Source organism: Salmo salar, chromosome 05 (genome assembly GCF_965601325.2).
Source record: "Salmo salar chromosome 05, fSalSal1, whole genome shotgun sequence".
In the NCBI taxonomy this organism is placed as follows: domain Eukaryota; kingdom Metazoa; phylum Chordata; class Actinopteri; order Salmoniformes; family Salmonidae; genus Salmo; species Salmo salar.
Window position 1 is genome coordinate 43,538,689 of NC_138295.1, and position 13,908 is coordinate 43,552,596.

The window sequence follows — 13,908 nt, forward strand, 5'->3', positions numbered from 1 at the left end:
CTGATAGCATCAGCACTACAGTTCCTACACATGTGCAAGTTTGATTACGTTCTCCTAAAAAGTGTATTGCATCTGATATTGGTTGTGCGCTTAATATTCAGTAAGAAGCACAGGAAGCAATGTGTGGCTCTGTCTCACCTACTCTCTTGGATGGGGACAAATAGAACCATCAGGAAGGCAATGGTGCATGATGAAATACTTATTTCTGCTGTACAGTCTGTACACTACAGAAAACAAAGATAGCTGCTACATTGAAAATAGGTTCTTCTCATGCGGACTGTTTTCTCAGATTATGCTGAATTGGCGACATAGGGCTCAATCATAGACCTACTTAGCTCAATTCAGAGAAATTGTGGGTGCAGCAGTACTGTATCTGATGACTTTGTGGAAAAAGGGATGTGCTCATTTGAAAGTGGACCATCCCTTCTCAGTAAGATTTTTAAGGTTTCTTAGTAAGTAATAATCACAATAAATTCATAAACTGGCATAATCTGTTCGGTAACACTTGAGTTGACCTATTACATTAGTTCATCAAGCACTTGTTGTTGGATGCTCCATAAATTGTATACTATTCATTTGCTTGGGCCCCATACATTACCTTGTGCATTAAATACGGCTGAAGGCATTGGTGTAGCAGTGTCGATGGCTCAACTGTGTAACAGTCCCATTCCCTGGCAGCAATTCTCAGCCCAGCCTGCCTCATAGGATGGGAGAATGGTCACCTTGTTCTTGTTTATTGGCTAATCACCAGTATGCCTGGAAGTTAATTACTGTAAAAATTCCCTCTATTGAAATGTGCACCTGCTGCCAATTACCTTCAAGGTTTACTTAAAACCCTCCAATCAAAAACTATGGCAGTGGGATAGTGGGAAATACTTGCCAGAATGTATTCCCAGTGCAGACAAAATAACCAGATTTGGTTCAAGAGCTGGACTGAGTTTCAGGCATCGTTGTATTTGAGGGAAATGGACCTCTAATTGAGTAGGTGTCAAACATTGATAGGCTACATTAACTATAACTTTTTTGATTAACATACATCTTAATCAATTATATAATTACAAGGGCCAAGTTTATTCAGATAATTTTGCATCCAGTTTAAATTAGTGGTTGGAATAGATACTACATAGGATCCAATCAAAATGATATGAAGCATCTATCACCATTACTGTCCAGCTGAGGATGTGCTTGTATCTATTCCAGATAACACTAATGTAGCTAAGCAAACACATTTCTAATGTACCCTGGACTGTGGAGTCACTAAGACAATATGATTAATCACAGATCTATTTCACTGCCTTCATTTACACACTATCTTTCCCTTGCATAACTGTTCTCTTGGTTTATACCTATAATGTATTTATTCTAGCTAATGCACTACCTATTGACCTTCAGTCTCCGATAGAGGAAATTGATTTGCAATGAAGCTCAAATGATGAACTCCTGCCACTGCATGCTGTTCCACATACTGAACTGTGTAAACACAACAATAAAATACATTAGTCTTAACAAATGTTAGTCCCAGAGATGTTACCACCGCATTAAGTACTAGTTCTAATAGGCTTGTAAAATGTACTATTAACAAGATAAAACTACTACATTTTAGGACTAGTTTGATTGTAACATAAGACATATTTAGCATGCGTTTTGTGAATTAATATCTTTACAATACATTTTACATTTTAGTCGTTTAGCAGACGCTCTTATCCAGAGCGACTTACAGTAGAGTGCATACATTTATTACATTTTAAATACTTTTTAAATACAATGATGTGTAATTGTAATTTCTGTCAGAGATTTTGTATATCGCCCTTGTAAAGTGGCTTTGGGGTGAACAAATATTGGAGGACATTGCTCCATTGTGGCCATTTTGTGTTGCAATAGCCAATCAAGAAGTATGGTTTATAAATGTATAGTCAATCAAGGTGATACCGCTCTCGTAAATATTAAAAGATACAAATCTGAAGGAAAATTTGATGCGTCGATGACAATTTATTTCTCATTTTGCATTGCATTATTGAGTAGATCACACAGAAAGAAAACGCAGTCTGGTATGCTTCTGTTCTGCAACTACATTTCCCAATATCTCGCTCACGTCAAAAATACATTGCGGTGGCATATACAGCAACTTGAAATTGGACACCCAAGAAAGCAAGCAATGAATACTCCCTAACTTGGTGCAGCAACCTTTTTTTCCACCGAATGAATGGTATTTCAGGGCTATTCATTTATTTATTCAAAATAAAGATCTACTCACAACATCTAGTTGATCTAATATATTGTTTTTATAATTACTCAAAAGGGTAACTTTATACAGGAAAAAGACAAAGCGACGTATACAGGTGATAAAGCTTCTTTAGGTAAATACATTTTCTAATGTACAGTAGTTAGTGTTGTGTTCATGTTGAAAGAGTAAATACTGTCGCTCCACAGGGTGGGGTCCACCACAACATCCAAGGAGAGTAAGCAAAGATGTCAAAAAATACCTTCCCATCTAAAGAACATGCAGTCATAATACAGTTCAATAGCATTCAATATGGGAATCTCTCTCATTTGCAATGCACTGGATAGCTGCATTATTTTACATTTAGTTCTCAAGTCTACCCCCCCATGCACAAAATACACACAAGGAAAAGAAGAAAACAAAACAGATTCCTGTGACTTATTAAATCACCTTCGACAATGTATTTGTTAGAGGCCAAGTCTGTATCACCACTTAACCCTGTTGTGTTTATGAACATGTAGGCCTTAACTTAAGGGGAAACTTAATGTAAAAACGGTTCTTTATGATTTACCTGCATTTATATACAATAAGAAGCCATTGGAAATATGTTTAGCATTTACAACTCATAATGTCAACTGTTAATTCACCATAATGCCAACGGTGATGACTTCCCATGCATTGATTCAGTGTTCCCTCTATGCCTTCAACATTAAGTTAATCACAGAATCATCAAGTTAATCTTGGTAGTTTTTCTTGAATACTCATTTTCAGAAAAATACTCTCAATGTTTATACATTAAGATAAATTGCTTCAGTTTTTAGAATTCTGTGCAGGCGTCCAGTTCTAAGGACATAAAATAACTCCAGACTGATTCCAATAGTGCAGCTTCGCTTCAACGTAAACTAGGCTCTAGGATGTGGGACCACCTGCGACGTTTGTGGAAGATGTTATTGTGGGGCTTAGAAGGAACACTGACTCATTCACTCTTGTCACATCAAGACGTCAACGACATCTTCTCCACGGTCCTCCTCCTCTGTGACTTTGAGTGACAGCACCTCTTCGTTGAGGAAGAGGCCACTCAGCCTCTCCTTGCGGGCCTGTCTCTGCTCCTTCAGTTGTCTCTTACGCAGGGCTTTCTGCTGCAGCTTTCTCTGCTTAGAACGTTTCTACAATAAAAATAGTAAAATAAACATTACATTTACATTTTAGTCATTTAGCAGACGCTCTTATCCAGAGCGACTTACAGTAGTGAATGCATACATTTCATCATAATTTATTTTCTTCCCATGCTGGCACCCGTGGGAATCGAACCCACAACCCTGGCATTGCAAACACCATGCTCTACCAACTGAGCTACAGGGAAGGCTATGGTAGTGACACACCAAGCACACAAGATGCAGGGTTCTCCCCAAAGAATGTAAGAGGCACTGCACAACTTTCTGGACTGAAGTGGATTTAACAAATGAAGGATCAAAAAGGGATCATAGCTTTCACCTGGATTGACATGGTCAGTCTATATCATGGAAACAGTGTATTTCGGGAAGTATTCAGACCCCTTGACTTTATCCACATTGTTACGTTACAGCCTTATTCTAAAATGGATAAATTGTTCCCCCCTCAATCTACACAACACCCCATAATGACAAAGCAAAAATGGGTTTTAGACATCTGAAATTTAACATTTACATAAGTATTCAGACCCTTTAAATCAGTACTTTGTTGAAGAACCTTTGACAGCGATTACAGCCTCGAGTTTTCTTGGGTATGACACTACAAGCTTGGCACACCGGTATTTGGGGAGTTTCTCCCATTCTTCTCTGCAGATCCTCAAGCTCTGTCAGGTTGGATGGGGAGCGTCGCGACACAGCTTTTCCAGGTCTCTCCAGAGATGTTCGATCAGGTTAAAGTCCAGGGTCTGGCTGGGACACAAGAACATTCAGAGACTTGTCCCGAAGCCACTCCTGCGTTGTCTTGGCTGTGTGCTTAAGGTAGTTATCCTTGGAAGGTGAACCTTCGCCCCAGTCTGAAGTCCTGAGCGCTGTGGAGAAGGTTTTCATCTTGGATCTCTCAGTACTGTGCTCCGTTCATCCATCCATCCTGAATTGTCTCCCAGTCCCTGCCGCTTAAAAACATCCCCACAGCATGATGCTGCCACCACCATCATCATCATCATCATCATCATCATGCCTTAGGGACAGAGCCAGGTTTCCTCCAGATGTAATGCTTGGCATTCAGGCCAAAGAGTTCAATCTTGGTTTCATCAGACCAGAGAAATCTCAGGCTGTCATGTGCCTTTTACTGAGGAGTGGCTTCCATCTGGCCACTCTACCATAAGGGCCAGGTTGGTAGAGTGCTGCAGAGATGGTTGTTCTTCTGGAAGGTTCTCCGATCTCAACAGAGGAATGCTGTAGTTCTGTCAGAGTGACCATCGGGTTCTTGGTCACCTCCCTGACCAAGACCCTTCTCCCCCAATTGCTCAGTTTGGCCAGGCTGCCAGCTCTAGAAAAAGAGTCTTGGTGGTCCCAAACATCTTCCATTTAAGAATGGAGGCCACTGTGTTCTTGGGGATCTTCAATAATGCCCCCAAAAATGTTTGGTACCCTTCCCCAGATCTGTGCCGACACAATCCTGTCTCGGAGCTCTACGGACAACTCCTTTGACCTCATGGCCTGGTTTTTGCTCTGACATGTACTGTCAAACTTAGACAGGTGTGCCCCTTTCAAAATAATGTCCAATCAATTTACCACAGATAGATGTTTCTACAACTTGATTTGAGTCTCAAGGATGATCAAATCAAACACCTTTTTACTTGGCTCATCGCGCTCTAGCGACTCCTTGTGGCGGGCCGGTCGCTTGCAGGCTGACATCAGTCTTCAGTTGACTAGCATTTCCTCCGACACATTGGTGTGGCTGGCTTCCGGGTTAAGCGGGCAGGCGTGAAGGAGTGCGGTTTGACGGGTTGTGTTTCGGAGGACGCATGACTCAACCTTTGCCTCTCACGAGCCCGGTGGGGAATTGCAGCGATGAGACAAGATCGTAATTGGATTGCAAATTGGGAAGGGAAAAAAAGGGGCTAAAATGTAAAAATAAAAAAATGATACAAATAAATAAAAAGTACTTTCCGAATGCACTGTATACACACATACATACAGTACCAGTCAAAAGTTTGGACACCTGCTCATTCAAGGGTTTTTCTTAATTTTTACTATTTTCTACATTGTAGAATAATAGTGAAGACATCAAAACTATGAAATAACATATGGAATCGTAGTAAGCAACAAAAAAAGCATTAAAAAACATTTTAGATTTGTCAAAGTAGTCACTCTTTACCTTCACAGCTTTGCACACTTGGCATTCTCTCAACCAACTTCACCTGGAATGCTTACCAACAGTCTTGAAGGAGTTCCCACATATGCTGAGAACTTGTTGGCTGCTTTTCCTTGACGCTATGGTCCAAATCATCCCAAACCATCTCAATTGGATTGAGGCCAGGTCATCTGATGCAGCACTCTATCACTCTCCATCAAATAGCCTTTACACAGCCTGGAAGTGTGCTGTTGAAAAACAAATGATACTCCCACTAAGCGCAAACCAGATGGGATGGCATATCGCTGCAGAATGATGTGATAGCCATGCTGGTTAAGTGTCTTGATTTCTAAATAAATCACTGACAGTGTCACTAGCAAAGCACCGCAACACACCACCTCCATTCTTCACGGTGGGAACCACACATGGAGATCAGAGATCATACTCTGCATCTAACAAAATTGTTAAAAAAAAGACACGGCGGTTAGAACCAAAGTTCTCAAATTTGGACCCATCAGACCAAAGGACAGACTTCCACTGGTCTAATGTCCATTGCTCATAAACACGAGCAGTGGACCATGGTCCAGGCAAGTATCTTTTTATTATTGGTGTCCTTTAGTAGTGGTTTCTTTGCAGCAATTCGACCATGAAGGCCTGATTCATGCAGTTTCCTCTTAACTTCACTAGGATAGGGGGCAGCATTCAGAATTTTGGATGAAAAGCGTGCCCAAAATAAATTGCCTGCTACTCAGGACCAGAAGCTAGGATATGCATTTAATAGAGATTTGGATAGAAAACACTAAAAGGTTCCAAAACTGTTAAAATAATGTCTGTGAGTATAACAGAACTCATATGGCAGGCAAAAACCTGAGACAAATCCAACCAGGAAGTGGGAAATCTGAGGTTTGTAGTTTTTCTTTAAGTGATTGCCTATCCAATATCCTGTGTCCGTGGGGTCAGATTGCACTTTCTAAGGCTTCCAGTAGATGTCAACAGTCTTTAGAAGTTGTTTCAGGCTTGTACTGTGAAAGGGGATCAAATAAGAGCCGTTTCAACAAGTGGTCAAGCTGAAAGACATTAGTTTGGTCTCGTGCGTGAGCGCGACGCTCGTTCTCTTTCCTTTCTAATGACAACGGAATTGTCCGGTTGGAATATTATTGAAGATTTATGATAAAAACATCCTAAAGATTGATTATATATCGTTTGACATGTTTCTACTGACTTTAATGGAACTTTTGACTTTTCATCTGGACTTTGTGCCCGCGCTTTGTGCATTTGGATTACTGAACTAAACGTGCGAACAAAAAGGAGGTATTTGGACATAAAGATGAACTTTATTGAACATTTATTGTCTAACATGGAGACCTGGGAGTGCCATCAGATGAAGGTCAAAGGTAAGTGATTAATTTTAACACTATTTCTGACTTTTGTGACACCTCTCCTTGGTTGGAAAATGGCTGTATGGTTTTCTATGACTAGGTGCTGACCTAACATAATCGCATGGTGTGCTTTCGTCGTAAGGCCTTTTTGAAAATCGGACACAACGGCTGGATTAATAAGAATATTCTTTAATCCTATGTATAACACTTGTATCTTTCATCAATGTTTGAGTATTTCTGTAATTTGATTTGGCTCTCTGCAATTTCACCAGATGTTTGTTTGAGACAATGCATTTCTGAACATTACGTGCCAATTTCAAATTAGGTTTTTGGACATAAAGATTAACTTTATCGAACAAAACGCACATTTGTCTAACATGGAGTCCTGGGAGTGCCATCCGGTGAAGATCAAAGGTAAGTGATTAATTTTAACGCCATTTCTGACTTTTGTGACACCTCTCCTTCTTTGGAAAATGGCTGTATGGTTCTCTGTGGCTAGGCGCTGACCTAACATAATCGCATGGTGTGCTTTCGCTGTAAAGTCTTTTTGAAATTCGGACACTGTGGCTGGATTAACAAGAAGTTTCTTTAACCTCTATGGGCAAGCGTCCCACCTACTCAACAGCCAGTGTAATCCCGTGGCGCGTTATTCAAATACCTCAAAAATGCTAAAACTTCAATTTTTCAAACATATGACTATTTTACACCATTTTAAAGACAAGACTCTCGTTAATCTAACCACACTGTCCGATTTCAAAAAGGCTTTACAACGAAAGCAAAGCATTAGATTATGTCAGCAGAGTACCCAGCCAGAAATAATCAGACACCCATTTTTCAAGCTAGCATATAATGTCACATAAACCCAAACCACAGCTAAATGCAGCACTAACCTTTGATGATCTTCATCAGATGACAACCCTAGGACATTATGTTATACAATACATGCATGTTTTGTTCAATCAAGTTCATATTTATATCAAAAAACAGCTTTTTACATTAGCATGTGACTAGCATTCCCACCGAACACTGCCGGTGAATTTACTAAATTACTCACGATAAACATTCACAAAAAGCATAACAATTATTTTAAGAATTATAGATACAGAACTCCTCTATGCACTCGATATGTCCGAATTTAAAATAGCTTTTCGGTGAAAGCACATTTTGCAATATTCTCAGTAGATAGCCCGGCATCACAGGGCTAGCTATTTAGACACCCAGCAAGTTTAGCACTCACCAAAGTCAGATTTACTATAAGAAAAATGTTATTACCTTTGCTGTTCTTCGTCAGAATGCACTCCCAGGACTTCTACTTCAATAACAAATGTTGGTTTGGTCCCAAATAATCCATTGTTATATCCAAATAGCGGCGCTTTGTTCGTGCGTTCAAGACACTATCCGAAAGGGTAAATAAGGGTGACGAGCATGGCGCATTACGTGACAAAAACTTTCTAAATATTCCATTACCGTACTTCGAAGCATGTCAACCGCTGTTTAAAATCAATTTTTATGCCATTTTTCTCGTAAAAAAGCGATAATATTAATATTCCAACCGGGAATCTGCGTTTAGGTAAACAGACGAAAGAAAATAAAGCATTGGGTCGACTCGGGCACGCGCCTAAGCCCATAGTACTCTGATCGGCCACTTGCCAAACGCGATAATGTGTTTCAGCCAGAGGCTGCCTCGATATCGTTCAGCTTTTTCCCGGGCTCTGAGAGCCTATGGGAGCCGTAGGAAGTGTCACTTTATCGCAAAGATCCTCAGTCTTCAATAAAAAGAGCCAAGATGAACAACAACTTGTCAGACAGGCCACTTCCTGCATGGAATCGTCTCAGGTTTTGGCCTGCCATTTGAGTTCTGTTATAGTCACAGACACCATTCAAACAGTTTTAGAAACGTTAGGGTGTTTTCTATCCAAAGACAATAATTATATGCATATTCTAGTTACTGGGCAGGAGTAGTAACCAGATTAAATCGGGTACGTTTTTTATCCGGCCGTGTCAATACTGCCCCCTAGCCCTAACAGGTTAAAATGGTGTACAATACTTGTATGTTTGAGGAATTTTAATTATGAGGTTTCTGTTTGAATTTGGCGCCCTGCAATTTCACTGGCTGTTGGCGAGGTGGGACGCTCACGTCCCGAACGATCCCAGAGAGGTTAACAGTTGATGTTGAGATGTGTCTCTTACTTGAACTCTGAAGCACTTATTTGGGCTGCAATTTCTGAGGCTGGTAACTAAGAATGTATTATCCTCTGCAGCAGAGGTAACTGGCTCTCCCTTTCCTGTAGCGGTCCTCATGAGAGCCAGTTTCATCATAGTGCTTGATGGTTTTTGTGACTACACTTGAAGAAACTTTCAAAGTTCTTGAAATTTTCCACAGACTTCCCTTGTCTTAAAAATAATGAGGGACTGTCTTTTCTCTTTTGCTGTTCTTGCCATAATATGGACTTGGTCTTTTACCAAATAGGGCTATCTTCTGTATACCACCCCTACCTTATCACAACTGATTGGCTCAAAAAGCATTAAAGAACAAAATTCCACAAATTAACTTCTAACATGGCACACCTGTTAATTGAAATGCATTCCAGGTGACTACCTCATGAAGCTGGTTGAGAAAGTGTGCAGAGCTGTCATCAAGGAAAAAGGTTGACTAATTCAAAGAATCCAAAATATATTTTGATTTGTTTAACACTTTTGGTTACTACATGATTCCATATGTGTTATTTCATAGTTTTGATGTCTTCACTATTATTCTACAATGTAGAAAATAGTACAAATAAAGAAAAACCCTTGAATGAGCAGGTGTCCAAACTTTTGACTGGTACTGCCCATACAGCTGTGTCTGTTACCGACAGAATGATGTGGCAAACTTTGCAGCCAGTACAAGTTGATACAAATTTGCAAGTTCACTAGCGAGAGTGCAAGCTCAAGACAGACAGGCAGAGTAGACAGGAAGAGTAAAAAGAAACTAAGCCAACCTCCATGCATAGTCAATGTGTTTATAGAGGAGATTCAATTCCATCAGGATGTTTTCTGCTGGGCAATGTGTCCGGCAATGTTTTTGTTTGTTGTTCTTTTGTCATTTTTATCTGCCAAAAGCAATTACTGGCAAATGAAAACACTGGTACAGTCCAAAGTATTTGATGAGGAGGATCACAATACCAGCCATAGTGTACTCTTAACAGGCAGATTGAAGCCCCTTCCTTACCTTGGAGTCCCGGATCCGCTCAGCAGCACTGGACAGGTTCCCGTCGCTGTGGGCGTGGCTGATGTTAGCCGCACTGCAGTTGGAGGCAGAGTTGCCGGTGGAGCCTGTGGATCCAGTGGAGCTGCTGGCACTGCTGACCATGCTAGCGTTGCTGCTGCTGGCCCCACTCACCCCGCTGGTGCTAGCACTGCTGTGGCCACTCCTCTTCCAACTGTCCCGGGTGCTGCAGGGGCGCAGTCGTGGACTGTGCTCCCGGATGTAGTTTCTCACCTGTTCGATCGGAACGTTTAGGCCTCAGGTTCAACACACTTCCAACAACAATCCAAGTACAAGAATGTTGTCATTTTGCACCTAGGGATGAAACGGTTACCGGTTTCGCGATAAACCACAGTAAAATTCACGACAATTAGTATTACCATTTCCAATTATAATTAAAACACGGTTTGAAAAACACACTGTAAATACTGTCCAGCATCAACAGTCTGACGCAAGCGCAGCATGCAACGTAGGTTTTGTTTTGTGTGAAAACATGGCGGAAGGTAGTGACAACGCTCGGGGGATTTTTCAGCCTTCTAAGGGGACCAAATCTGAAGTGTGGTCGTATTTTGGGTTTTACAAGAGTGCCGAGGGAAACTTAATCAAAAATGGTCACCGTCTGCAGAACATGGAGAGAAAAGATATGAACAATTTGCTGCGAAAGGAGGCATCACTTCAAATCTCGAGTCATCTTCATGACCACCACCCACCACTTTATAGCAAATGCAAGGTAAGTTAACTTCCAGCTCAATTCATGTGGGACTTCAGAATGGGGGAAAATGTCATGGTTTGTCTGTCTAACTTGCTAATAGCTTGTCAATAATGTAAACTGAAGCTTTCAGTGTTACCTACTCTTGTAAAAACACTACATGTTGTTCTGCTGCTGTATGCATCTGCAGACTATTTGCCCATTGCATATGATAACACGTTATGTAGTTTAGTCACCCAACCAACATATTTTGTTCATTTAAAATCCGGCAGACGCCGACTTGGTTGTAAAAGTGTTCCAACAGGAGAAACACTATAGACGCCTGTATTTATGTCAACTGTTGGGCTCATTGCAATTACTATCACTGTCTTCTTAAGACTAATTTGTAGTTATGTAAATTTTGCATGGGGTCATCATACATACTGAAATGCAACACAGAAGATAGTGTGTGTAAGTGAAAAATATTTATAATGGAACACCAATAATAATACATTTGCTATTCCCTTGTTTACAGAGTGGGCGCGCAGCAGGCAAACCTACTGATGCTACTGGTCCCTCATCTACAGTTGTGACAGACACTCAAGCAAGCATTTAAAAGGCAGGCTGCTTATGCACCCACATCAAAAAAATGCTCAAGACCTCACTGCAGCCCTTTCATATTGCATTGCAAAGGACATGATGCCATTTCAAATTGTTGAGAGGCCTGGCTTTCTGAGGCTGATGAAGGTTGTCGTGCCTCACTAGAAATTGAGTGCTGCTAATTTTATTTGTTGTTTATTTGCTTACTTACTTAAGGTTGTGTTCATTTAAACCTGAACTAAGGAAACTTTTACCTCTCATGGCCACATGGTGCCATCTTTAAAATGTTTTATTTTAATGTTTAGGCACACAAAAAGTGCAGTGCTGCTAATTTTATTTGTTGTTTGTTGATTTTCAGAATAAAACTTGGTAAAATGATTTCAGTGTGTGTATCAGTACATTCTGAACATGTCCAGCACATTTTAACAATACCACAATAATACTGGTCACTATAATCGTGATATGAAATGTTCATACCATTTCATCTCTAATTGTGCCATTCACTCACCTGTTTCAGTTTCTCATCAGTCAGGCAGTTGAGCTCGATGATAAACTCGCTGTCTGTGGGGGATATCTGTGCACACGGGTCAATGATCTTGATGATATCCAACTGCTCTCGTAGCCCCATCTCCGTGCTGACCTTTCTGCTCAAATATTCAATATATTCCACCTGAGAGGCAGACAAAGCATGAAACATATCTGCAACTGCTGCTTTACAATACCTGGCATTGTGAAATTGAGAGCAGGTCTCCATACCTGTTCATCATTGGTCATAGCACTCCAGGGGAGCTCATCCATATTTCTATGTGGTTTGGTCTTTCTCTTGGAGGAAAGGCATGGGGAGCTGGGAACACTGGGTATGATGTCAGAGAGCACATCACTTCCACTGGCTATGTCGCTTCCAGGCAACTGTGGATAAGCCAAAAACGTTTACTCCAAATGTAACTACCAACATACGTAAACAATAATGTTTCTGTCATCACATTAAGTGTAGCCTACCTGCCACTCAAATTCACTGTCTGACCAGTCCCAGTAAGTGCTGATAGAGGAGGACACGTCGCTGCAGACGCTGCCCTCTGGGAACAGGTCTAAGGAGGTGAATTCCTGGTCGTCCAGGAGGGAGTAGCAGTCCTCCTGGTCTCCCACGGAGACGGAGGAGAACAGCTCCTCGCTGCATTCTGAGCTGGCCACACTCGTTCCACAGGAAGTCAGGTTCCATCTGAAAACAGTGGTTAGTTAAGCCAATATGAACAACTAAAGTTACACTACCGTTTTGTTTTGAAAGCTGTTACGCAAGCCACAAACAGGTATCAGGTCTTACCTGTTACTATGGAAGCGGCGCAGAGGGTCTGTCCGGTGACAAGAGGACAACTGAAAGCCAAAGTCACTGACATCCAAAGTGCCTGCCTCACTGAAGTTCCCTCGCTGTGATAGCAGTGGAAACGGCTCCTCGGGGGCTAGGAACTTTCCATAAAGAGCCTCAGACATAACGATTTCTCCCCCTGAGAAAATGGTTAATATGGCCAAATGTTAAACAAGGCTCTTTTCCTTACATAAACAGATTACCGCTAGCGTGTTAGTTACTTGAGCTTGGTTGGCAAGACAAGAAAGCTATCGTAGCGACTAGCGGTTTGTTACACTAACAAAATATTGCTAACGCTAGTAAGCTATGTTAACTTCTCCAGCAAACTTCCAAGCTGGCTTGTTACCTTGTCAATTTCAAGTGTTAACGACATGGTTGACCCTGATAAGTTATTTGGGACACAAAACACGGAATAATTTTGAAGGCAAACAACGAGGCCTCGTTAGCTAACTTAGCTAAATCGCGTCGCGAAAATGAGTCGTAAAAGACAGCAAGCCAGCGGGCTTGTTCGAGATAATCCATTATACCACGACATTGTTCACATAACATCTTGCCTGATTTACAGAAGAATAAGTTGATCAAGCAACAAACCTGCCGTTGTTCAGAGAAAAACCACCTCCATTTGCAAATTCTCCTCGCCGAGCTAATTATTTCGACAAAACGACGCAACTCCACAACCACACACGTCAATGCCACGCTTTGAAAACTACAGCGCCCTCTTGCGAGAGAAAATGATAACATAGATTGCGTGGCTTCTTCTTCTGTAGGTTTTATGGCGGACTACAACCCTAAAATGTATATTGCCGCCACCAACTGGACGGGTTGAAAAACCAAAACAAGGTCAAAAGAAAATCCATACGTAATAGGAAAATTAACTTAATCCACCCAAATAAAAATAGTACATTTACAAAACCAAAACAAAACTGTGGGAGTTTTGTTTTGGTTTTGTAAATGTACTATTTTTATTTGGGTGGATTAAGTTAATTTCCCTATTACGTATGGATTTTCTTTTGACCTTGTTTTGGTTTTTCAACCCGTATACATGTCAATATCTCCCTTCTCAAGCTCTAGGGCCTGAGAGGATGCTTGTGACAATATTCCATG

The 13,908-nt window shown here is 41.0% G+C and overlaps 1 protein-coding gene across 1 annotated transcript; it reads right to left on the reverse strand.

Moving 5' to 3' along the window:
• Positions 1 to 1,964: 1,964 nt before the first annotated feature.
• On the reverse strand, positions 1,965 to 13,489 carry LOC100194523 (MGC81610 protein-like). The gene is given in 9 exon segments (NM_001139609.1): positions 1,965 to 3,350; positions 3,353 to 3,380; positions 3,382 to 3,387; positions 10,118 to 10,387; positions 11,950 to 12,111; positions 12,198 to 12,350; positions 12,441 to 12,660; positions 12,763 to 12,943; positions 13,396 to 13,489. Coding segments are annotated over 8 exon segments (1,146 nt in total). The 5' UTR covers positions 12,930 to 12,943; positions 13,396 to 13,489; the 3' UTR covers positions 1,965 to 3,210.
• Positions 13,490 to 13,908: the final 419 nt, after the last annotated feature.